General features: G+C 45.7%; 4 protein-coding genes across 4 annotated transcripts; all 4 read left to right on the forward strand.

Moving 5' to 3' along the window:
* Positions 1 to 924: 924 nt before the first annotated feature.
* On the forward strand, positions 925 to 2,171 carry HD556DRAFT_1487107 (uncharacterized protein; the record flags this gene model as incomplete). Its single annotated transcript, XM_041308738.1, has 2 exons — positions 925 to 996; positions 1,060 to 2,171. 2 exons carry the CDS (start codon positions 925 to 927, stop codon positions 1,789 to 1,791), a joined length of 804 nt encoding a protein of 267 aa, XP_041157796.1. The 3' UTR covers positions 1,792 to 2,171.
* A 5,086-nt stretch (positions 2,172 to 7,257) lies between these two features.
* HD556DRAFT_1310209 (uncharacterized protein) lies at positions 7,258 to 8,108 on the forward strand (the record flags this gene model as incomplete). Its single annotated transcript, XM_041300384.1, has 5 exons — positions 7,258 to 7,504; positions 7,648 to 7,677; positions 7,788 to 7,819; positions 7,878 to 7,935; positions 8,032 to 8,108. 5 exons carry the CDS (start codon positions 7,258 to 7,260, stop codon positions 8,106 to 8,108), a joined length of 444 nt encoding a protein of 147 aa, XP_041157797.1.
* A 1,335-nt stretch (positions 8,109 to 9,443) lies between these two features.
* HD556DRAFT_1241373 (uncharacterized protein) lies at positions 9,444 to 10,067 on the forward strand (the record flags this gene model as incomplete). Its single annotated transcript, XM_041298196.1, has 1 exon — positions 9,444 to 10,067. The coding sequence occupies one exon, from the start codon at positions 9,444 to 9,446 to the stop codon at positions 10,065 to 10,067; it is 624 nt and encodes a 207-aa protein (XP_041157798.1).
* A 13,422-nt stretch (positions 10,068 to 23,489) lies between these two features.
* Positions 23,490 to 24,818, forward strand: HD556DRAFT_1445652 (uncharacterized protein; the record flags this gene model as incomplete). Its single annotated transcript, XM_041306972.1, has 4 exons — positions 23,490 to 23,535; positions 23,586 to 23,869; positions 23,970 to 24,053; positions 24,111 to 24,818. The coding sequence occupies 4 exons, from the start codon at positions 23,490 to 23,492 to the stop codon at positions 24,816 to 24,818; spliced, it is 1,122 nt and encodes a 373-aa protein (XP_041157799.1).
* Positions 24,819 to 26,222: the final 1,404 nt, after the last annotated feature.

The following is a 26,222-nucleotide window of genomic DNA, read 5'->3' on the forward strand; positions in this document are numbered from 1 at the left end:
ACATATTATCTCATATCTGCTTCGCTTCTCGGTTCACTTTAGCACTTAATGTTACTTAGTATATATACTCGCGCCTAAACTGTATAATGACTATCTTTTTTCTGCCCGCACATCGTTGGACTCTAAGTCTAAGTTCTCCGTCATATCTACCGACCAACATTAAGTATCTAAGTACCATATGAGCGCCCGCCGCCGTACATTACTAGAAACTCTGTCAGTTTGTTTTCCGATGAAGGTACAACAATTCTGATGGTGAGTCTGAACAATGTTGGGTCTTGCAGAACCTAGCTGCTATTCGACCCTAAAGGGTTTCTGGACCAGGCTCAAGGCTCAGAGGAGAGGAAATATCATGAAAACTTGCTGAGTACTCTAACTCATACTGGTAACTGGTGAAAAGATAACTTCCTTATGTAAGCTACAAAAGTGCCAACATAAGGTAAGGTAAAAACAGTCTCTACAAGCCCAGCCAGAAATGAATCCCTACACCGACTCACTAAAAGGGTCGCTCCGCTCCACCACCCGCATGTGCGCGTTACCATTTATAGTCGCTTGTCATCGCTCATTAGCGCTTCACGTCGCTTTTGCCCGCCCGCGCTTCGCTCATCGTCGTGCGCCTTACCAGGCTTGACCAAGCACCCGGTCCAGTGTTTCCCTCCATAAATAAACTTAGAGGAACCTTCTCAGTAGCAATCCCCTTGGGTCGACACATAACTCGCTCATCGAGGACTACTTGAGTTCATCTCATACCACCCAATTATCTACACTACCAATTCCTCTTCTACAACTGGAGCCCACCACGAGGGGTCCATCTGGTTTAGTTTTAATTAAGTGATTTTAATTTTTTAGGTTTTCCCGATGAACCCGCATTTCGGACCCGACATACCCGCGCTTCGGACCCGCAGTTTTTCCCGCGCTTCGCACATCATGCCCGACGCCTTTGGCATGCCATTCAGGACAGAACAATCAGCTCCAAGATTCACCGGCGACACTTGCGGAGTTTTCGCATAATTGCAAACCATAGATCAACTCGGACAAAAGCTCAATTTATCGGACATTCAGCTCATTCAGTATGCTATTAAGTATAACCGGTCCACAGATAAATTGCTATGGGCAGGATGCCCCGAAGCCAAAGGAACATCTTGGTTAGAATTTGCTAATGAAATTTTGTGGTGCTATCCAGAACAAGGCATAGATAAGTATGTCCGACCCGACCCTCCGAAGTCCGAAATATCCGGACCCGACGGACCCAATGAATCCAAAGATTATGAAGTTTGGACGCTTCAATCAGAAAGTCATGAAGACACGCCCGTTCAAGAACTCATCGAAGTAGAAGGATCCGCATCCGAAGATTTTAATGCAACATCCGATGCCCCAGAGGAAGTCCGAGTCTCCGAAATTTCGGACTTGACCTTCGGACAAGTTCAGCTACCATTGGAACAATTGGATTCATTTGTCGAAGTCATTTATACGGAGATACTAACACCAGAAGTCATAGGAACAGAGCTAACACATCTAGGAGACGATGGACCCGAAATACCTGAAATGTCGGCCGAAGATTTGTCCGAAATTTCGGACATTGACATTATCATCCGGTTTACCAATGCTTTCAATACCCTCGTCCATCGCACTCCCAGATTGCATTTTACCAGTATGAAAGCCAATGACATCTTTACCTTAGGAAAAAGCTATAGTCCGAAACCCCGAAATTTGGGGTTACACAATACCCGAAAAACGCGCACATATGTTCATAGTTTGCACATACCAGCATCGCACATTTTACCCCGGGTTTAGGCCGGTGTTTCATATCTCAATAACCCGAAAAATCCCTATCCTCATACGTCCACACTTAGAAACTAATAGTACACAGACATTTCGGACCCGAAAGTGCGCTAATAACTCCTATTTACATAGCATTTCATCTTCGGACTGCGCATCGCACGCGCACCCTTATATCTACGTAGAAAAACACGAAAAAACCCGAAAACCTGAAGAAAGACAGTCAAAAGTTGCACGAAGAAGTCAAGTCAGATGGTACTCTGCGCCCCTAGTATCATTTTGACTGTGTTATCCGAAATACTACTTCGCACTTACGAATATTTTCCTTCATCATTTATATAGGCACCCTAGTGGGAACCATCTAGCATCGGACCCGAGACACGGACATAGGGGACACATAGGACAAACACAGATTTTCAGACATCACATTGGCCGATGATTTCGGACATTCGGATACCATTGGACACTCGGACATTGAGTTGTTTGCACCCATCGCATTTGTGCAGATGAAAAACGGTGATAGATTAAACAGAGAAGTAGGAAAAGATGTCAGAACACGAGCGGACACATATCAGTGCATTTTCGGACTTGCACTTGGACAATTCCCATGCATCGCATCGGCCGCGTCGGCCGCTCGGATACATTCCCACGCATCGCATACCTTCGCATCACTTCCCCTATGCTTGAGATACCTCACATTCATCAGATTCATCCATTGCTGCACTCATCGTGAAATATCGAAACAATCACACATATCCACACTTCGGACCCGACGAACCCGCAAATTTTCCCACGCATCGGCCGATAAATTTGGGCATTCGGATCGCACGTTGTCGCATCAGAGTCATAGACATCCATTCCCCGCGCATATCATGTTTAGACCTCCTATCCTTCCCTCGCTTTCGCTCAAGTAGTACACTGACTGGGGACAGTCAGGATTCAAAGTTTGTATGTGATGTAGAGACTGACATCTCTGTGGCCTCGTAGAGGTCTAATTTCCGATGCATGTCCAATGCTAATCATTACCCGAATCATTCCCTATCCTATCCGACTCAATACACACCAAACCCGAAAATCATCGGACATTGGAGATTGCACTTCGGACATCGGACATTGCACTTCGCACTTCACACTTCAGACATCGGACATCGGACATCGGACAATCGGACTTCGCGTGTACTCGTCCTACCTATGTCCTGTCTCATTGCGCTAGCCCCACTAGGTGTGCAGTTACTTGTTTTTACATCGCTAACATTGTAGACCACATTATTACATGTCTGCAGCACCTCATGTCTTATTACATAGGACATCGGACCCGAAAATATTGTGCTACTACTTTCGCCTATAGGGTTCCAGATTTCTACGTATCTACATAAATATTGGACTCCCCATAGCATCATCATCATCCAAGTAGAGGAGAGCCGTTCTCCGATGCTTAGGGGTCAAACCCGATATTTTGTAGTTCTTAGTTGACATTGCGAATATCATCGTTCCTTCACCGCCCGTATCAGTCATTGTTATTATTGCGCACACCGCTCGCTATAGTGTTACTATTAGTTTCTGATAACCCGAACCCGAACCCGATAACCCGAAACCCCGAAAACATCGGACCCGACGCTTTTTGCATCAGACATCGTAATTATACCTTCGGACATTGTTTCCCGCGCTTGGACTATTGACCCCACGTCACTCACTGACCCCCAAAACTATTCCCAGACCGCAGACCCCTGGGTCGAATGCACTTGGCTCACCAAGTATAGCAGACTAGGCAGTGCAAGACCACAACATATAGATATCAGTTTGGAGCCATCTTTGTATAGCACCACTCTGTGTTGTATTCCTATACCGATGCAAAACCCGATGTTTGGATCCAATGAATGTCCAATTGGACAGCTAGAAATATGTTCAGATGGAATGGCATTGACATGCTTTGTAAAATAGCCTGATATGGGCCCAACATGATGTAGCACTCATCCTCACACTGAGCTCGTATTCAGCTAATTTCCAATGCATGTCAAACACCCATCACACATGAATCACTTCCCGATGTTATCCAACACTTACCCGCTTAATCTGGTGTTTATCCGCTAACCCAATGCTAACCCAATGTAATCTGACACTAATCCAACAAACCTGACATTTAGGCCGCATCAGAACCTATATTTCCCACACACTTGTCCTCCCTATGTCCTGTCCTGTCATATCTATCCCCACTAGGTGCACAGTTATCTTTTTTCATGTTGCTAACATTGTAAACCATGTTATTACATGTCCGCAGTACCACATGTCTTATTACATAGGACATCAGACCCAAAAATTACTACTACTACTTTCACCTATAGCACTCTGAGATTCTACATAGATACTATATATTTTGCATACCTCCTAACTACCATTATGTACCTTTCTACCTCTGAGTAGGAGGAGGTCATCTGATATTAGTAGTTCTTAGCTGAATTTCACAATATCATCCTTTCTTTATCTGAAACACTCTGAAACATCCGACAGTAACCCGACATTCGCTATCCCTGATATTTGCTACATTCCTGATGCAAACCTGACGTAATCCGCTAACCCAAAAACATTGGACCCGATGTTTTTACCTTTGGAAATCGTAATTATACCTTTGGACTTTGTTTTCCATGCTCAGACTATCTTCCTTTCTGTATAACTAATCATTTCAATACCAAACAGCTAACTCCTCAGGTTAAACACACTTGTCTTGCAAGTATAGCAGACTAGGCTGTGCTAGACCACAACAATTATATTTGGCTGAGTGCTTACTGCGTGTTGTGCTCAGCCATTGTTGTATCATTACAGTGAGCCTGAGTGCTACACTGTATCTATGTCAACAGCATGACTCTTGCCCTTGTCTACCTGCTTGCCACATGGCCATTTAGCTGGCTGCACTGACATCTGGCATTGAGGCAAAGGTACATAGCTAGACCCAGGCAACACTGCATTGAGCAAGGTAGGAAAGAATGATGGGGAGAATAGAGGAGAGGGTGATGCAGAAGGTAATGGTGAAGAGGTAGCAGCTAAAAGAGCTGGTGTTGGTGATAGTGATTGTGTTGGAGGGTTTAGTATGAGTTCAATGGTAGGGGAAGCAGCTGGTAGTGAGTGTTTTTTCAATGTGCAGCCCCCAAAGGCAATGCAGTGAGTGTGACAGCAGATGTTCTCACAATCTGCAGCAATCTGAGGAAATTTGCAACCAGAGATGGCATACTGCCAAGCCTGATTGTTAGACCCAGGCAATGGGACCTGGAGAACCTGTGGGGACTGCATAGAGGATGTCTTTGGTAAACCACACTGGAAGTAGGTGCAGGGAAATCCATCAGCATTTTGAACTTTACACTATTTGATGAAATTAGGGTGGAACTAGTGGAAATTCTTTTGACTTACTTTGGCATACTATCACCCTTGATTGCCCTTCAGACTATTAGGTTTCACAATGTTCCACTCAACAACTTTGTTGTATATGGAACAGATAGCAAACCACTCAGGTTTGATAGGAAATGTCAAAGGGGTGACATCGGACATTGCTACTAGGATAGTCTGAAGAAGTGCCTGGAGAAAGGTATAGGCAGATGAGCAGATGTGATGTCAAATTTGATGGTGCAACTTACCCATATCAGAAAACATTGAAGACACACCAAGAAAATTGTTACAGTGGGTGGAACAACTAGAGTCTAGAGGGAATAGGAATGAGTAAGTGATGACAAGATACCTGGTTGCAAGTTGCAATAGATATAGTGAGCATTACAAAATGCCAGGAGAGCATGAAGCCTACACACATAATATTAATGGTTTTACATACTGGCAGAAAGGAAGAGGTGTCACACACTGAAGATAGTAGGTGGGGAGAAAGAAATGAGGCTGGAGAGTCTGTTGCAAGGCTACTTTATATATATGTTGGGAATGTTTGGTATAAAAACAAAAGTGAATAACTTTGATCATATCATGGTTGATGAATGATGCATCAACATGCAGACGATACTAGTGCTGCTGCAGTCCGGTGTAGCGATGTAGGACACGAGCTGGCGCTGGGCTCATATCGAGCTATTTTACAGTACATGTCAAATACCCATCACATGCTAAATCACTTCCCGATGTTATCCGACGCTAACCCGCCAACCCGACATTTAGGCCGCATCGGACCCAATGTTTTCCCGCACACTTGTCCTATCCGTATCCTGTCCTGTCTTGCTAGCCCCACTAGGTGTGTAGTTCATTATTTCGCACATTACTCACGTCGTAGCCAGCGCTATTACATGTTTTCCCATAGTCCGCAGCACCTCATGTTTATTTACATGTACTTCGGATCCGAAATACTCCGCCGCTACTTTCGCCTATGGGTTCCGCATTTCTACGTACTTACATATATATTGGACTGACCTCGAGCATTATTCATCATCCAAGTAGAGGGGAGCAGTTCCCCGACGCTTAGTGGTCAAACCCGATATTTCGTAGTTCTTAGTTGACATTGCGAATATCATCGTTCCTTCACCGCCCATATCAGTCATTGTTATTATTGCGCACACCGCTCGCTATAGCGTTACTATTAGTTTCCGACACCCCGAACTCAAACCCGATAACCCGAAACCCCGAAAACATCGGACCCGACGCTTTTGCATCGGACATCGTAATTATACCTTTGGACATTGTTTCCCGCGCTTGGACTATTGACCCCACATCACTCACTTACCCCCAAGACTATTCCCAGACCGCAGACCCCTGGGTCGAACGCACTTGTTAGGCAAGTATAGCAGACTAGGCAGTGCAAAGACCACAACACAAATATATCAGTTTGGAGCCATCTTCGTATAGCCCCTCTCAATATTGTTGTTTCTACAACGAGACAACAATAGCCGGACACTACACAAAGTAAGTAACCAGCAATATAAAAATGTTGTGGTCTTGCACGGCCTAGTCTGCTATACTTGCAAGACAAGTGCATTTGACCCGAGGGGTTAGCTATCTGGTGTTAGTCCAAAAGTAGTGGAATGATAAGTGATCAAAAGTCCAAGCGCAGGAAACAAATAATCACGAGTCTGATGCCAAAGTGTCGGGCCCGATGTTTTCGGGTTAGCGGGTTAGTAGGTTTCGGGTGCAGGTTCTGCGGACTATGGAGAATAGTGATAGTGAGTGTCAGGAAAGTGAGCGGTATGCAGAATATTGATAATGACAGGTATTTTCGGATAGAAAGAGCGGTAATATTCGCAATGTCAACTAAGAACTACAAAATATCAGGTTTGACCACAAAGTGTTGGGAAATGGCTCCCTACTACTTGGATGATGAATAATGCTCGAGGTCAGTCCAATATATATGTAAGTACATAGAAATGCGGAACCCGTAGGCGAAAGTAGCAGCTGAATATTTTGTGTCTGAAGTACATGTAAACTAACACAAGGCGCTGCAGACTATGGGAAAACATGTAATAGTGCTTGCTGCAACGTGAGTAATGTGCGAAATAATCAACTATGCACCTAGTGGGGCTAGCAAGATGGGACAGGACATGGAGAGGACAAGTGTGTGGGAAGATATCGGGTCTGCTGTCAAAGCATTGGATTGAGCAGGAAGTGATTATCGTACGACAGGCATTTGACGTGGATCATGAAATAACTGAATACGAGCCTAGCGCGAGCTCGAGTGCTACACTGGGTCCAGAACCATGGTTCAAACCAGACTTTTGGTCTGGTTCTGCACAGTTTGGTCCATGGTTCTCATGTCAGCCAGAACTGGACCGTAAATCGGTTCTCAGTTCCAGGTCCTCCTGAACTGTTCCATTTTGGTTTCCAAACTGTTGTCAATTCTGACTTTGACATCACTTACCTCAATGTCAGACTGACCTTCAGGATTTGCACTCTCAGTTAATCAGGCTACCTTTAGCCTTTTGGAATGTAAGTACTAACTAATTCAACTCTGGAGACTTTTACCAACTGACATATGTTTAACTACATCTTCCTCAACAGTTATGTATGAAGGGCCAGAGCGGACAAAATTTGTATAGATTTGATATCAACACTTTTACTTTCCAATTATGTGAGTTTGCTTTTGCAAAACCAACTTTCACTTTCTGAAACATATGTTTCCATTTCAGGATATGCTTTCACTTAAGCTTTCTTATTGCAGAATATCTCGAGATGTCCTCTCAAATTGTGAGTTTGCTTTCACAAAATGAACTTTCACTTTCTGTAACATATGATTGTGTTTTCATTTCAGGATAGATCATGGACTTATCTCTTTGATGATAGCTTATGCTTCTGATGTCTGCACATGTGCAATGATGACTCGAGTTCCTCATCCTTCAACCTTAGTTCTCATGGAATGATGGTAAAGTGCATGGGCCAGTGCAAAAAAGTGCAAAAACTTGAACAATCCACCTTCTCTTCTGACCGCATCCAGTGTGACCACAGTACCAACTCTACTGATCAGTGATCTCTGTAACATGCCTATACAAACATCACACTGCTGTCATGGGAGTGGGTGCTGTTGCACAGGGTATATTGAGATTTTGGGGGTGATTTTCTCAATCCATCTTTGATGCTCCAAAGTGGTGAAATTGAAGCTGACCATCTTGATTAGATTGATACATGTGCATGCTCACATTTGAAGCAATATCATGCTGTTATTATTGAAGTGTCATCCCTTCCTCTTCATCACTGTTCAGATCAAGCCCAACAACATTTCATGATGGTATGTATTTGAATTATGAGTCCTAATGTCAGGCCAAAGTTTCATAAGAATAATTCACCTGGGGATCCTATCTTTTTTTGTGAAAGCAAAAGTGGAAGATGAAAGTGAAGTCACCTTGTTTCAAAAGGTAACAAGGTTTTGTCCACACTGGTCCATCATAAGTTATGATCCTCCACCGGCTTTTCATTCACTGGCTCATTGCCCTCACTCACTCACACCCACTGCACCATGACCTCATTCATTGGCTGTCTTGTTGTCTCTATCGTGTTCAACCTAGAATCACAGTCTCATCATGTCTTTGTCACTTCCAGTTTTTGGTATTCCACAGTTTTGTCATCCTGTCATAATATCCACAATGGCTAATATGCATGCTAATGATCAGCACTGTTCCATTGGAAGAAAAATCCAGCAAATTGATCGAATTGGAGTGGGCTCTGATTTTGGTGAGTGATTTGACAGTCTCTGTGCCAGATGATGAGCTCTCCACATATATCACTGCTTGCTATAAATTGTCCATCTCATGATACCACTAAGGCCAACACCCAATTGTGATGCCCCTCTATCTTCTTTAACACAATACCTATCTTCAAGTCCCCAAACAAAGTATCTTGTCATTCGAGCCTGTAACCATCCATTGTTTATCAGGGACAACCACAACTGCAGTTATGCCTTTTTCATAGCCTTTGAACTATCACAGGGGAGTGGTAATGGTAATGAGCTCCGACATTTTACTGGATGTTGATAGTATGGAATACAGATGAGGCTAAACTTTGGAGGAATTATGTTATATTCTATGTAAGTTCGAGGCACAAGAACGCGCGTAGAATTGAGTCTATGCGGCGACACAGCTTTTTTGGACTTTCATCTTTCTTGCTTCGTACCACTATGTACTACTCACAAGTGCTCTACTGCTCGACTACACTCTCATTTCATCGCTCTCTCTTAAGATAATCTTTGTCTAACAAATAATATGCCTAGGATCCGAAATGACCCTAATCTAAACATCTGCCTGGATTATGCTTCTGTACCGTTTGCAGCCGCACGAAACCAGATCATTAATGAAAACGTTTCGGAAGTACAGGCTGTGCAGATCCTTCAAAACATATGGGAGGTGGCTAACGATGTCGAGAAGGTGCTCTGGCGAGAGCAACTCGAAGTCGACAGGGAACAACTTCAACAACAGCGTCTTCTCCAAGAGGAACAGGAAGACAGGCTAGAGCAGGAGAAGTTGGAAGAGGAGGAGACCGCTCGGAAGGAAGAGAGGAAGAAACACAAACACAAATATATGCCCATCCAAGCCACAGGCATCCCGGATGAACCCTCCATCACCCCCTCAGCGTACACCACGAGGAAACTAGACAAGGGCAAGTATGTCGAGTTATGGTACTTCACTAACGATGGGCTAGATGAAGCTCTCACCAAGAAAGCCATTGTCGATAATGACGCTATGGTATTATCAACACTTGCAGATGGGTCCACAGCCTGGATTACAGCGGCCTCCGTGCGTAACGCTTCTTCCGTCATCAATGACGAAGATCTCACCTTCGAGGATTTCTGTCAAGCTTGTCCTAGATTCATAACGGCCATAGAGTAAGCAGACTGGCTGATAGACCGTGTCAGGATGTTAGCAATCTTTTGGAAGAATCTTCAGGTTCATGAATTCTGTTCTATGCGTGATCCGATAGCACAAAAATCCCTCCTCACCTATCAGGCAGAACAACAAAAACATTGGCACGTTGTCGCGAAGTCAGCCGCAGGTCCTTATGACTTATCAGTCATCAACGACAACGTGCTCAAGCACACCAGGGAAAAGGTTTATTGGCAGGAGTGTACCAAGAAAGACAACCAAAGGGATTACGTGGTCAGTGTTTTAAAAAATCAACCTTTTGCGCGACACTGACAAATTCATTCGCTCTCTACAATTTACAGTCGCCTTTCATCATATGAATTTGCACCTTCCTGCGTCATGCCACATGCTTCACCCACTGCCTCACCCTCGTTTTTCAACCTTCACAGGCTGATCAACGAGGCGCGACATCAAATAATGCTTCATCGAGTCAGTGACGTGATCATCAGCGTGACTCGCGCAAACGTTCTCCATCTCTCGAGAACAGGACCAACAGAAAGAGACCTCGGCAGGATTTTTGATCCGGCGCAAGTGGAAATGTCCTTTCCACTTGTGCAGTTTGCCTTGGGCGAAACCCCCACAAGATCATCGAGTGCAAGGCACTCAAAACATGGGACAATGTGTTCGATACACTCTGTTCCCATCTCAGCAAGATACTCACAATGCGTGACGGTCGTCCCATTTGCAGCGATTGGCAGAGAGCAGGGGGTTGCCCAGACACCACACACAACTGTCACCATTTCTGTTCAGGATGCGCCGCTTCTTCTCATGGAGCACAAGCGTGTCCTCGAGCACAGAAAGCATAACACCATTTCCCCTTACAAGCCGGAGGCATGGGAGGCAATGCTCATTCGTTCGGGACTCCTTGATAGATATCCACATATACCTGATGGCTTGCATCATGGATTTTCTCTTGATATTCATACTATTAAGTATGTTCAATTGCCTCCCAACAAAGACTCTATCGTTACCTACCAGCAAGAATTCTCATCTATCGTTCAATCTGAAATATGGAAAAATAGATACATTGGACCATTCTCATCAGAGGAGGTTCAATATCTTATCGGACCGTTTCAATATTCTCCCTTTTCTATTATACCAAAGCCAGGATGACCGGGACGATATCGCATCATTCAAAAATTTTCATTTCCGCATATGCCTTCTATTATATTTCCTAATCCATTTATCAATTCTTACATTAATCCTGATAATTTTCCCAGTACTTGGGGTACCTTTCACATTATTGTGCTCACGATTAGTCGTCTACCTCCAGGTTCTCAGTTTGCTACAAGGGATGTTTCAGAGGCTTATCGAACCATTCCTCTCCATCACTCCCAATGGCCAGGTGCCGTTGTTCGCATCTCGGATGACCAATTTTGCATTGACATGTGCACATCCTTCAGCCAGTGCCTATGGTATCGTCGTGGATGCAGGGCTCGATTTATTCAGGTATTGAGGCATTGGTCTGGCATCCAGATGGGTCGATGATCATTTGTTTTTCCGGATACTTAGAGAGCACATCGCCGAATATAACCTTCAACGACGGAGTTGGCATCATGGAATCGTCGAACGAGGTATGCACCAAGATGGCGGCAGAATTTGGTTTGGAGGACACACATTTGACAATGGAACACTGGAAGACTTCGACAAGAATTGTCGTTTTCCCATCCACGACTTATCAGGATCATCCCCAAGGTCACCCGAAGACTTGTTGTTTTTGTGCAACTTTGCGGACATCAATGAGACCTCTGATGATCTCAGCATACCCTGGGAGCTTCAAAAAGACGCACCGTTTGCATATCATAATTATTACATTGGTTTTATGTGGGACATCGCTCGTGATGTCGTCTACTTGGACGAACTGAAGAAGCTCAAATACTTACGAGCGATCGAGGTGTGGCAAAATCGTAAGACTCATGTTCTCATCGACACTCAGCAGATATACGGCAAACTGTTACATACCACTCTCGTCATTCCGAGAGGCTGCACTTATCTCATGGCCCTTGAGGCCATGCTGCGCATCAGCTTTGAACAGCCTTTTCTCCCACGCCGACCAATCAAATCACTTGCAGCTGACCTCATCTGGTGGTCTGACCTTCTTAATAGCCATTTCATCAGTTGACCCATCCCCAGACCCATTTTCTCTCTACATGATCCCAGAGCCTTCTCGGACGCCAGTTCAGGCGTCGGGATTGCCATTATTATCAACTCTCACTGGAGAGCATGGCGTCTATACAAAGACTGGAGAACACTTGATGGTGAAAAAGACATTGCCTGGGCCGAAGCTGTCGGGTTTGAACTCCTCATTCAACACATTGTCCAGTTGGGAGAATCAGAACGGCATTTTCGCATCTTCGGGGACAACCAAGGCATCATTGAAGGCTGGCGCAACGGCCGCAGCAGAAACTCGGCAGTCAACACTGTCTTTCAATGCATTTTCACCTTCATTGACGGCCTCTCATATCCACACTCTTTCCACCCTTCATATATCGCCAGTGAATTCAACCCAGCCGATGCCCCCTCCAGAGGCGTCTACAGCAGTGTGCGACTTTTACTTCCGGAACTCCCTATTCCCCACACACTACATCGCTTCATATTCAATCCATTCGTCTCCCCAGTCACCAAAAGCGCCTCAATCAGTCGAATCGCAGAACCTTCGACTGAACCCAGAACCAAACCCCAACCTTACAAAACGGGTCTCAACCCTCTTCCTTCATTCCTTCGCCCTCATTGTCTAGCTCGAGACAGACTCAAGCTTTGGTTTCCCCTCCAAAGCAGGTTGGCACGGGATAACAATGGGAGTTTTTTAGCTGTGACAGAAGAGGATCTGGATAGAGTGATGACGGTGATGAACATGGCTTGGGCCAAAGGAACGAGAGAATGTTATGGAGCCGGATTGTTATTGTTTTATGTGTTTTGCAACGATCGGGGCATACCGGAGGCTCAACACTGTCCAGCAGACACTCGCACCATTCTCACCTTTGTCACGAGTTGTGCTGGTTCTTATGCAGGGGAAACACTAGCCAACTATGTTTACGCTATTCGAGCATGGCACATCCTGCATGGCCAAACTTGGGCAGTGGAACAGGAGCAGCTGAAAGCGGCCCTCGATGGTGCGATAGCTTATGCCCCAAAGTCTTCCAAGCGAGTGAAGCAGGCCCCATTCACCATCAGCATCATTCTCGAAATACGTGTGCATCTCGACATCTCACAGCCACTCGATGTGGTGGTCTTCGCATGTCTAACAAGCACATTCCATTCTCTTGCTTGTTTTGGGAAGTTTACTGTCAAAGCGATGAAAAATTTCAATGGGGCCATGCACATCAAACGCTCTGACGTCATAATGGATGCTGAAGATCAGAATGGACTTCTCATTTCCAAGATTCATTTACCACGTACCAAGACTTCAGTAGTTGGTGAGGATGTTTATTGGGCGCATCAGGCAGACGGCACTGATCCCAAAGCGGCCCTCATTAACCATTTTACAGTGAATCAGCTGGCAGGCAACAACCACCTTTTTGCTTGGAGGCATCCCAAAGGCATGAGGCCATTGACACGCACTGCCTTCATAAAGAGGATCGGTGAGATCGTCAGAAGGAATGGAATGACAGATCTGAAGGGTCATGGCCTCCACATAGGTGGAACATTAGAATATCTGTTATGAGGTGTTCCTTTTGATGTTGTGAAGTCTATCGGAAGGTGGTCTAGCGATGTGTTTGTGGGATATCTTCGACAACACGCAATGATAATGGCTCCCTACATGCAGGAGTCACCTATACTGGAACCATTTACTCATTACACCATGCCTCCACCTTGTTAATTGGGGTATGTTGACATCACCCTTCTCCTGTTTTTTGGGAGTCCACGCTAAGCCTGACGCATCGCAGGGCTCCTTATTGATTTGGGTATCACGGCTCACCCTGGACTCTTTCGCGCAGGGTTGAAACGATGTTTCGGGTCGAAAAACCCTTCGGGTTTTCAGCCCAAATAGCCTCAAACACTTATCAGTCCTTACCATTTGTAAATCAGATACCATTGTCAAACTATTCATCTGATTTTTTTCCGTGCAACAAAAAGCTAACAGCAGCGCATAGATCTTTCTCTAAGCTGCAGAGGGTGTATGGTGTGTTAAATGTTTTGTGGTGCTTTACAGCTTGCCTCATTTCAATAGATGCCCAGGACATCTAAGGCTGCTTGTTCCCACACCTCCATCACCATAATGCACCCACCCTATTGTTATACCTGCTGTCCTCGACAGTATGCACATCTGCAGTGCATACATGTATCTAACTCTTATCTTTGCAACTTCCAGAATGTATCCCGTCACATCAAGTCCAGTGGTCCATACTTTTCAGCACTCGAATCTAACTGTCAATTTGGCAGGTGTCAATATACACCTGGAAGTAGGTGCCATCTGTGAGATGCACTGGCACAATGACAGTGAGGTATATCATCGTCATTATTGCTCTCAGAGATGCATACTCATATGATTCACAGTCGCTGTGATGTACCGCAGCATTTTGCATGTGCTGACATGAAAAGAGCGTGAGTTGGGTGAAAAATGGCAACAAGTGCTCCCCACACCTGATCCAGTCCAGTAAAAGTATAGAATAGTCTGTCGCAATCCTTGCAGAATGGGTGGTCAGCTCTGTCACAACAGTGGGCAAACAATGCCTGAGTGGAATAAAATAAATAGTCGCATTGATCACACTGTATCATGATAGTGGAAGTCAAGATGAAGTTCGCCACAAGGTTGTCGAAGTACACTGTAGATAGTAGTTCCAGTGAAATTCATTGGGTGAAATCATCAGATAATAGCCTGAAACTCAGAGCATTAGACTCTGTTCAGACACCAAATCATAGTTTTCAAATTCATCATTCGCATTATGTGATGCTACCATGGGATGTACTGGGAAATCCCGGATTGCCCTTGTGCCACTACTACCATCATTGATATGATATCAGACTCATCTATAAGAACCTAGACAATATCAGTCTCTATGAATGATATGTGAGTAATCTAGGTACGGCATGATGATAATAAGCGACTTACCCTCAGTCTGATGTAACGGACTGAGGGAAGAGGGGAATGATGGAAGGTAAGATATATATATGTCGTCCGTGGTTGGTATTCCAACCTCTAAACTCTGCAGACGATGTTCGTATCGCTCACGTGCACATGACGTGCGCTAACACTCCTCCTCGATGTGAACATCGTGTACAACTCCTCCTCGATTGCTTTACCGGAGTCCTAAACATGCACGGAGACGTTCGAAGTCCTTGCGGGGCAGCGCTTTTGTGAAAATATCTGCGAGATTGTCCTTCGACCTCACGTAGTGTAGTTTCAAACGACCTTGTTCAACGTGCTGACGGATTGAATGGTACTTAATGTCGATTTGCTTAACTCGAGCGTGGAACGAGGAGTCTTCGGACAAGACGATACTGCCGTTGTTGTCGCATAGTAGGGGAGTGGCGGCTAATTGTGTGAATTCAAGCTCATCGAGGAGGGGTCTGAGCCATTTGATCTCGCAGGCAGCTTCCGAAGCAGCCACGTATTCTGCTTCACAAGTGGAGAGAGAGACCATTTTTGTTGATGTGCGCTCCATGTGATCACGCCAGTGCCAAGGGTGCAACAATACCCGCTAACGGAGCGCCGTGTGTCCACGCAACTAGCCAAGTCACTGTCCGTGTAGCCGAGGAGGCATGCAGTGTGTTCTCCTCCAAGGATAAGGCAAGTCTCGTGCGTCCCCTTAAGGTATCGTACCACGCGCTTAGCAGCTTCCCAATGCGCACGACCATAACAGTCCAGGAACTTACAGAGCTGTTGTACAGCGTAAGTGATATCAGGTCGTGTTCCGATCGCGAGGTACATGAGGGACCCTACGAGCGAGCGATATGGCGTGCGGCTCATGAGGTCACGCTCATCGTCAGTGCTTGGGGCATGGTCTTTGCAGGATAGGTGCAAGCCAGGTTCCATGGGGGTGGAGATGGGGACGGCATCGGTAAGTCCGAATTGCTTAACGATTTTATCGATGAGCGCACTTTGGGAGAGTTTTATTGTGCGTGAAGGACGATCCCTGTCGAGCGCGATACCGAGGCAAAAACGCGCCTCTCCAAGGTCTGACACCGTCCATTTCATACGAAGTTGAGTTTTGAATTGTGAAATTACGTTCTTTGTGCTTCCAATGGTAAAGAAATCGTCAATGTGAATCGCTATGAGGAGAATACCGGCGTCGTTGCGCCAATAGTATATGCAGTGTTCGCACTGAAGCCGAGTAAATCCCCAGGAGAGCATCGCGCTATTCATCGTACGATTCCAGATGAGGCCACCCTGCTTCATCCCATAAAGTCCTTGCTGAAGTTCCCATACGTGATCCTCCATCCCGGCTTCGACGAAACCGTCGGGTTGTTCCATATAGCATACTTCGTCAGGATCGAGCATGCCGTAAAGGAATGCAGTCTTTATGTCAAGCTGGTCAATCTCCCAGTCAAGCGCAGCACCCAGGTGTGCGAGAATGCGAAAAGATTCGAGGCGCGCGGTAGGTGCTGAAGTTTTCATATAGTCTTGACCCCAGATGGCAGAATAACCTCGGCACACGTAACGTGCTTTGAAACGCGTGGGGAGGCCATGTTGATCGCGTTTAAGCTTGAATACAGGTCGACCTTTCATTATATATGCCAAGATCGCGTAGCGACGTAAACTCCTCCTGGAGTGTGGCAGTCCAGGAAGCAGCATCTGGAGAAGCCATGGCTTTGGCGTAGGTTGAAGGGTCGTCAGGATGTTCAGTGGCGATGAGGTCCGGCATAGCCGCAAGGAGGTCAGCGAATAACGCCATGCTCTCGATGTTAGCGGGATCAGGTGGACGCAAGGTGCGCAAGCGATCGGCGGCGGCCATGGAGTCCAGGACAGCGCGTTGAGTGGCGGATGTGTAAGGGACACCATTAATATCGCATTGGCGTTCGGAGGGGGTGGGGGTACGCGCAGATTGGCGAAGAGGTGGGGGTTTGACGACAGGAGTTTGGGGAATGAGGTCATCGTCGGGTGCATCCTCAACAGAGGCTCGCTGCGATGGCTGTGGGGGGTCAACTGCTGCAGGGTTGTCAATCATGAGGCCGGGGTGTAGTGGAACAGCGCTAGATTGATGAGACTCAATGAAAGAAACATTGTAGGATACGAAAACCTTATGTGTCGCGCGATGATGGCAACGATATGCTTTGGAGTCTTGGGAATACCCAATCAGTACGCACTCAATTGATCTGTTATAAATTTTCGGATTGTGTCGATTTTGAATGAGCACGAACGCGCGACAGCCAATTTCACGTAGATGAGAAAGGTCCGGCTTACGTTCAAACCAGCGCTCAAAGGGGGTATGACCTGACTGGGACACGACGGGTGTTCGGTTGGAGAGGTAGCAGGCGGTAAGCACAAATTCATCCCATCGGTTTGGAGGTACGTTGCAGTCGGAGCACATAGCGCGGGCACGCCCCATGAGTGTGCGGTGAAGGCGCTCAACCCTCCCATTTTGAGCGGACGTATAAGGCGCCGTGAATTGATGCTGTGTGCCACGTGTGAGGAGCCACTCACGCATGGCGTCAGACTTAAGCTCGCCGTTGTCGGAGCGATAAACGCTGACCTTCAGACCCGTTTCAAGTTTGCGTGCGCGCTCCCAGGCCACAAGTGCGGAGAATGCGTCACTCTTAGATGCGAGGGGTATGGCCCAAGAATAGGAGGAGAAATCGTCTATAATGTCCATTATGTACTTATTCCCTGCAGCGGACACAACGTCAGGATGCTCCATCAAGTCCACATGAACTATCCCCAACCGTCTTCTCGCGCGAACCCCCACCCGAACCTTTGGAATGCTAGACTTTGTCTGTTTACCAAGAATGCAGTCGTCACAAACGGGGGGTTGAGCAGAGAGATCAATGGGCATACCGGTGACGTTGCCTGAACGTGCAAGATCATACACAGTGCGGTAGTGGGCATGACCCAAGCGATGGTGCCAAGACTGGAGGTCAGGCTGACATGTTGCAAGGAGGGCATGGTCGGCAGAGAGCTGCCCTCCTGACAGTGCATATAGTCGTCGAGACGTAAGAGTGCCGGTGAGCATCTGAGTGCTGTTATGTGCCTGGACCCAGCAAGAGTTTGTGTCGAAAGACGCAACACAGCGATGGGCAGTGCAAATTGCAGACACCGAGATAAGACGAACAGTAGCAGTGGGAATGAAGAGGACGTGCTCGAGAGTCAGGTGGATCCCTTTCGCAATGATGAGGCGGATGGAACCAATGCCAACAGCCGAAATCGAGGAACCACCGATGCCGTGAACAGCGCGGTGTCTTGTTACTTAAGGGTCTTATATAAAAGTTGTGTATAATGACAACACAATTATACACAGGGAAGACTTCTTGCCAGTCCTTAAGTCCACGGTCTCCGACTTTTCTACTTCGTGGGAGGTAACGTGGTGAGTTCTTGGGAGGATTTAGTTTGTTGTCCTCTTCTTGTGTAGTCTGATACGAAGTGTTGTGGAATGTTCTGTGTTCTGGATAAATTCGTTAGGTTTGTTTCAGCCTAGTAGGTCGTGTTTCAACCTATGAAAGTCTGTTTCAACTTTGTCGTCCTTAGATATGTGTCTCACTTTCCGTTGAAAGAGAGAGTCTTATGTATACACGTAAAGCTTAGAATGAGAGCTGTTCGATGGTTATATAGTCAACCCCTGTAAGGTAGTATATAACCTAGAGTAGAATAACGATAACGAAAGTTATATAGTCAACCCCTGTAAGGTAGTATATAACTTTAGAATAGAATAATGATGTGTCTTAGTCTTACTTCAAGGCACGTTGCCTGCACTTTTATTCTTACGTACTCACACGGTTTGAGAGAAGAATGAAAAATGGGAAGTTATATTTTATGGGTGAAAATGGGGTCCTTTTATACCTTTTGGGAACCCCCTTACTAAGCATGATTTATCAGATGGATTGGTAAGAATGTGGCTTACAAACCAGATGATGAATCAGCTTATTACTAAGTACATTACAAATACAGTGTAATCTTACAAAGAATTTACAAAGCATGACAAATCATGACAAAACATGATGAGTCATGTGAATGTTGTTACAAAGCATGACCAATCATGACTAAACATGTTGAGTCAGCTTAAATAATGTTACAAACCAGAATATTCCCCAGTCACATGATGTGCTGACAAATAAAATCTGGTGGCTGAAAGAAGCCAAATAAAAATAAACAGTCAGAAATAAATAGAGATACAAAACTTTGACAAACAAATCTGTGGCTGAAAGTAGCCAAATAAAAATAAATAATGAGAAATAAACAGAAGGTCACATGCTCATAAAAATACAAGGTAAAATAAATCTGAAAAGTGAGAAATAAAATACAAGACAATGAAATAAAGGAAAAATAGAAAGGTAACTCAGTGACAGAGGGCTAGACAGTCTCTCATATCTTCCTTATCACTCTCTATATATATCTGACATGGTATGAATCACATACCATGCATGACAGCGGGGGGACAGGACGCAGAGAGTAAAAATCGGACTCAGTGTTGCTAATGTGGACAGACACCCCACTATCAAGGAAGAAGGGGGTCAACAATGGGTCAATGATAGAACACTTGCGTTGATTGGGTGCTTTGTAAGTCAGCCCGGCAAAGTCGACCTCTTTTGTGTGAGCGTGCCAGTCAATACTCGTCTTCAAGTCCTCGACGTCCGCGAATAAGGCATCATATTCCTCGTCGTCTGAACCAGGGAGTTCCCGGATGTGGGCAGATGGAAGGGGGTCGTATGCGAGCCCTGCGAATTCCTGGGAGGAAGAAGGCGACTCAGGCGTGGGGGCGGATGGTGAGGTGGCGACATAGATTGCCTGATGGGTCTCACTATCGAGCAGATATGCATGTCCAGCAGTGTCATAGCGTAACCCGCCGGGTTTACCGGTTGTGGTAGGTTTAGAGGGGCTCTTAGCGTCGCGTGTCGTCCGCTTGCAAGACAGTACCTCATCGTGTTTGCCTTCCATAGCGCCCCCTTTGCCGAAGCAATCTTTAGCTACATGCCCCCAGTTCTTACAGGTGGAGCAGCAAGTTGAGTGACCGGCAACGCCGCACTCAGAGCAGGTCTTACCAGGACGGGCTTCGCGACTGCAGTTCCCTTTTCCGGCAACCATGGCTATATCTCCAGACCCCTTCTTGTCGACGTCAAGGAGTTGCTGTTCCATGTCCAAACGAGAACGTATGTTGGTAGGTCCGTAGATGGAGGTGGAGGTACTGGTAGAGAGGGCGTCAGCGATGTGGTTGCGAATGTGGGTGAGCTCGTCGTTCATCGCGTTGAGCATGATTATGGTTGTGAAGTCGTCCTCCTTGGGGATTCCAATAGCATATATGCGCCTGACCATGTCACTGATTTCAGTGCTGGTGGTAGAGAGGCGTTCTGACCGACGGTATCGAATGGCGAGCGCTTGCTGGATCAGTAAGATTTGAGCAATGGGGCCAATCTTCTCGTGTCAGGACTGGAGAGCATCCCAGGCGAGATGCGCGTCGGCATAAGATCGCAGGAACTCTTGTTCCTCGGGGCTGGAGCGGGTACGAAGTGCCGCGATGATGCAAAGGTTGTTGAGGTCCCAATGACCGGCACTGGAAGGGTCAACAGCCGGGTCAGGACGTGGGATCAACCCAAGAATGTATCTGCCGCCGTGCTTCAAGAAGAGGTAGTTCTGCATCTTATCGGACCAGATGCCCCAGTTGTTCTTGCTGCGGTCTAAGATCTCTATCTCTTTCAGGTCAGTCTGGCTGAGAGTGATCGCCGTGATGGAGGGACGCGACACTGAGGTCACGGTAGTCGCTGTCATCAGCGCAGGTATGGCCTTGCCAGCAGTAGACACAGTGATGGGGGTAGCTGTACTTAAGCTGCCTGTAGGAGAGAACTTTTGGAGCATGTGTGAGGAGCGCGAGGCGGCATGATGGGCATTTGAGATTAAGAGTAGTTAGGGGAAAGGATCGTGTCCTGTCGGGTATATATACGCGCTGACCTGCACCAAACTGGTTCGGTGCATGGATGACCGATACTCTCCTATGAGCCCCTATGCCCTAGAATCACTATGAAATCATTTTCCCTGTGACCTGAAGTCAGACTGAGGCTAAGGGAATATTTTTCGCTTTTTTTCACTTTTATGAGTTTGTACGCGAGCGGATTGAATATTTTTGTACATTTATTCCTGCGATGAGTTTTGCTTAGTCAGCCATGAGGGAGACTCTGACAGACAGATTCTCACACATATCAGGTGACTGTGAAAAATATGTTTGCGTAAGGTTACCCTGTGGGAAAGCTTACAAATCACTAAACACGCGTCCTATGTCATTATGTTACCAGTCAATTCATCAGCCACAGATTTTATAAACATATGTACACAATATGTAATCGTTTCTCACTCTTGTCTAGCTGAGTCATCAAGGGTCACCTGACCCATGAGCCATACGCAGCTCTTGCTGACTCATCATTATACCAACTAGAGTTATGAATATTTACTTTTGACTCAAAGATACCGTGTGACTTGGTGCTATCGAACTAAAGTTACAACTTTAAGTACGAGAAACTAGTAGTATAGCCACCAAATTTGTCTATATAAGGACCAGCTTTTTGCCCAATAAAACAAGCAGTTCCCCACTGTTTTTAGCTCTCAGAATAAAATTGTGAGTGAAGTGTGAATCAGCAACCAGCAAGTGCAGTTCAAGGTTGGAGCTCACTGTGCTCAACAACCAGCACAATACTTTTGAGCTCATTGTGTTGAACATCTAGCACATACCTTGAGCTTGCTGTGTCTGACGACTAGCAAGACTAGTTTTTCTTTTTCTGTTTTCTCCTGATTGTCTGTCTAAATTTCTCTGTTTCTTTTGTGTCATTGTCTGTGTCTCTGTCTGTGAATCTCTCTGTGATTGTTTTTCTTTTCTCTCTCTCTCTGAGATCGTGTCTGAGATTCGTAACTGAAGCTCGTGTTCTCTGTTTCTCTCTCTGTTTCTTTGTTTCTCTGTTTCTCTGTTTCTGTTTCTCTCTCTCTGTCTCAAGTGTGTGGTGCGTTGGTGACTGTCTATACTGACCATCTCTCTGATCGCTGTCTGTTTGCTTTGAGATCGTTGTTGCTAACAGTCTCCGTGATCGTGTTCATGTTCGTGTTTTTTTTGTAGCGGTCTTGTTTTTTTTGTTGTTGTTGTGGTCTCAACCTATCAACTTTCTCTCAAGTACCAAAGTTTCAGTCTCATTCTTACCCAGAAGTTTGGTGTTGTCTCTTTTTGTCCATGGAAGACTCTGATAGTCTAGTGGGGAGACTTTAGGTGTTGACAGTGATACCTGACCTCTTACATCTGTGTGTTATACCGATCGAGGGTAGTCATTGTGAGTTAGACTTTAGCTATTGAAAAGGGGACTTGGTATTGAAATCCAAGGTCGCCCGTTCCTGAGTCTGTTTAATACTCATTGTGAGTTCCTTGGCAGCAGGTTCAATATTAGGCTAAGAGTGCTACAAAGGCTTGACTAGGCCTGACGGTAGTTTCACCTGTTTTTGTATTGAGGGGGACTCTCATTGTAACTCCGCACAACTTGCTGCACTAAGTTTGTGTACGAATCCTTGTTGCTGTGTGAAGTGTTAGGAAGAGTGTCTGTTTGTTTTGTGTCATCTCTATATTGTTAGAGTGACTGTGTTTCCTGATTTGTTTTGTTGTTGTCTGTGTTGTTGTGATTGTTGTTGTTGTTGTTGATCGCTGACTGACTGAGTTCTGTGTTTTTCTCTCATCGCTGTGTTTCATATCCATATTGTTGGATTGACTGTTGACTGCTGATCACTGACTACTGACTTTTTGTGCGAGCCATATTCTACTGACTGTATCTTAGGAGCAAGGCAAGCCACCCACGAACGACCACGTTATCAGTCATTGGTATTTGTCTGAATCGCTGACCGTGGAGATATTTGGTTTTATAGGTGTTTATCTATAGATCATCTATCTAAGAAGACAGCGCTCGACGTAGCGGCGCTCGAGCTTCTCGCCCGAAGAGGTAATGGTTCTATATTCGACAAAATGATTTCGAATAGGAGACTTGCGTTCGGGACGCAGGTGACCGTATCAGGTCGTTCGGACGCTGATTGGTCTTGTAAGTTTCCGGCCATTAATTATAACGAGCCAGGGCTCATAACCTATAAGAACCTAGACAATATCAGTCTCCTCAGTCTGATGTAACAGACTGTATTAGCAAGTACCTAGACAATATCAGTCTCTATGAATGATATGTGAGTAATCTAGGTATGGTGTGATGATAATAAGCGACTTACCCTCAGTCTGATGTAACGGACTGAGGGAAGAGGGGAATGATGGAAGGTAAGATATATATATGTCGTCCGTGGTTGGTATTCCAACCTCTAAACTCCGCAGACGATGTTCGTATCGCTCACGTGCACATGACGTGCGCTAACATCATCTAGCCAAGGCTCAGCACGATCTCTTCGTTCCAGGGGTCATATCAGCAATGAAAGTGACTCACAATGTCCTACCAATGTTTCTAATATACGATCTCGCAAACCTACAGCTTACTGGACCAAGCAAGAAGAAGAATTGTTCCTTCAATTCCTACATGAACAGAAGTCGATCACTGATGATGGCAACTTCAAAACAAAGACTTTCAATGAAGTGTCCAATCATCTCAAGGAGAAATTCCCAATGCAGAGGAGTGCTGAGAAGACACACTCGGTTTGCCATTCAAAATGGGCGAATGTAAGTGGTTGCTAGGCTGCTCCCGCCCCTCTATCTAGTGTACTGACTGACCTGGTTCTATCAGCTCAAAACAGCCTACAATGCTGTTCTATAAATTAAGAGGGCTTCTGGGTTTACTTGGAGTGATGAGCATGGTGCTGGAATTACTCTGGAGACTGAGAGTGCATGGGCAGCTTTTGTAAAGGTCTGCACCGCAATCATGGTCTTTACTGTCATTTCTAACTGAAGCCTTTGTCAAAAGGGTTGTGCAGCAGCAAAGTCATTCAAGAACAAGGGCTTCCCTTTCTTTGATCTCATCAACAACATACATCTGCATGGCAAGAGACAGGGAAACAACTCAAATATCTACTATTCCCCCACAGGCTTTGACAGCATGTCCTCCACCATGACTAGCAGCGCATCCAGTGCACTTGAGGCCCTTAATCTTTCCCCGCCCACTCCTTCTGTAAATGAAACCAACACCAGCACTAGCATGCGGCGTGATGCAACCACCGAGGCAACTGGATCTAACCTGCCAAACCTATCTTTGCCTAGCAGTGTTCCATCCACCTTTCTCTCCAGCTCAAACACAAGTTCAGTCATCACTAGCGTCAGTCGCAATTCGAAGCACAGGCATGACAGTCAAAGTGCATTTGGCTCAGTGCCTCCTGTCAGTGGGGGTAAGTGTTCTCGACCTGTTTCAGTTGCTGCAAAGGTGCAGCAGGAGAGTAGCGATGAGCTTGTGAGGTTCAATAACATCTTTGAAACGTTTACAGTGAAATTTGATGATTCCCAATCATCATCAAACCCAGAGTACACTCAAGCACTTAAACTGCTCCGAGATGATAGCACCACAATTGGCTTATCACCGCAGGAACGGATGGACATTGGGAGTTTCTTGGGGAGGAACCCGAGAGACATCACATTGTATGTGAACAGTGATGTTGAGGTCAGGGAACTGTGGCTGTGAAAGACCCTATCTGCAATCAATGCTAGTACTGCTGGGCCCAGTGGGTGATCATTGAGCGGAGAAGTAGAATGGTCCCATTATGCACTCCATTCTTGTACTATGTACTTTAAGCTGCCAATATGATTCTGCATCACGCACACTCTGCAGTATAATCTTCCCACATTGAGGATGCAATGGCATCACAGCGTCGGTCTGCTCGACCCCTCTCTGCAGCATCTGCAGATCCACTACCATGTTCTCCTAGCGCTATATCATCAATACCGTTGTGTTCCAGAACTTGTCCATCATAGAGCTGGTCAAATAGGTCAGGGTTGTGTCTGTAAATAAAATTGTGTAAGGCGCATAGTGCTGCCAGTAAGCGGGCTTGAGTAGCCATACTATATTCCGGTGGCAGCTGCAGGATGCGCCACTGACGTTTCATGACACCAAATATGTGTTCTATGATATTGCGCAATGATGTGTGTCAAAGATTGAACAGTTCCTTTGCGTTTTGAGGGCTTGAACATGTATTTAGAACATAAACTTTGAATGTAAAGACAACTGAACTCACCCAATATTTGATTGACACCACTCTTTCAGATGATAGCATACATTTCTATACGGTACAAGGAGTGTGTCCAATGTCCCAAACCCAGCATCAGCAAGCAAGTACTTTCCAGGGGGTATGTATAAGCCGTGTGTGCATGCATCATGCCATAAAGTCACATCTGCAGTGAAGCCGTCCCATCCACAAAGTGAGAATATGAACAAGAAATCGAAGTCACAAATGAAAAGGCAGTTCTGTGATATGAAGCCTTTGTGATTGTGCATGAATGGATGGTCCTCGAGCGGTGCAAAGGCACAGATATGCATGCCATCAACAGCACCAATGCAGTTGTCGAAGAATCTATAGCGCGGGTTGTTCTGGATTACGGATGGGATCGGAGAGTGTTGAGTAGGGAGTTGAACTTGTGATGAGTAGAAAGGCAGTGATGCAAAGAACAACAACATTTTCTTGAAATATCTACTAAGTGCAATTAGTTCAACATAATATAAATAATGAAAAAAATACCTTGAAATCGTCTCTGGGGAGCACTGGAACCTTTCACCCGTAAGGCATGTCGATAGTCCAGTTGTACAGCTGTAGAGAAAAATTGCCAGTTGTTCTTCAACAGAAACACCATTGCGGGACCGCACATGACCATTTGTGTATAGAACACGTGACAATGACTTGAAAACATTCAAGCTAACACCCAAATTGTGCCGGATACATTCAGGATGACCTGTCATAAGCTCAAGTACCCATGCTTTGCCACTGAGTGCAGATGTGTGGTAAGGTGTTGGTAGTGTCCTTGATAAGAATATTGAGTTATAGATTGTTAAGACCTGGCCAATAGCACCTATCAGTATCATTGTAAGGTGCTG

The sequence above is a fragment of the Suillus plorans genome, assembly GCF_016647745.1.
Source record: "Suillus plorans strain S12 chromosome Unknown HD556scaffold_46, whole genome shotgun sequence".
NCBI lineage: Eukaryota > Fungi > Basidiomycota > Agaricomycetes > Boletales > Suillaceae > Suillus > Suillus plorans.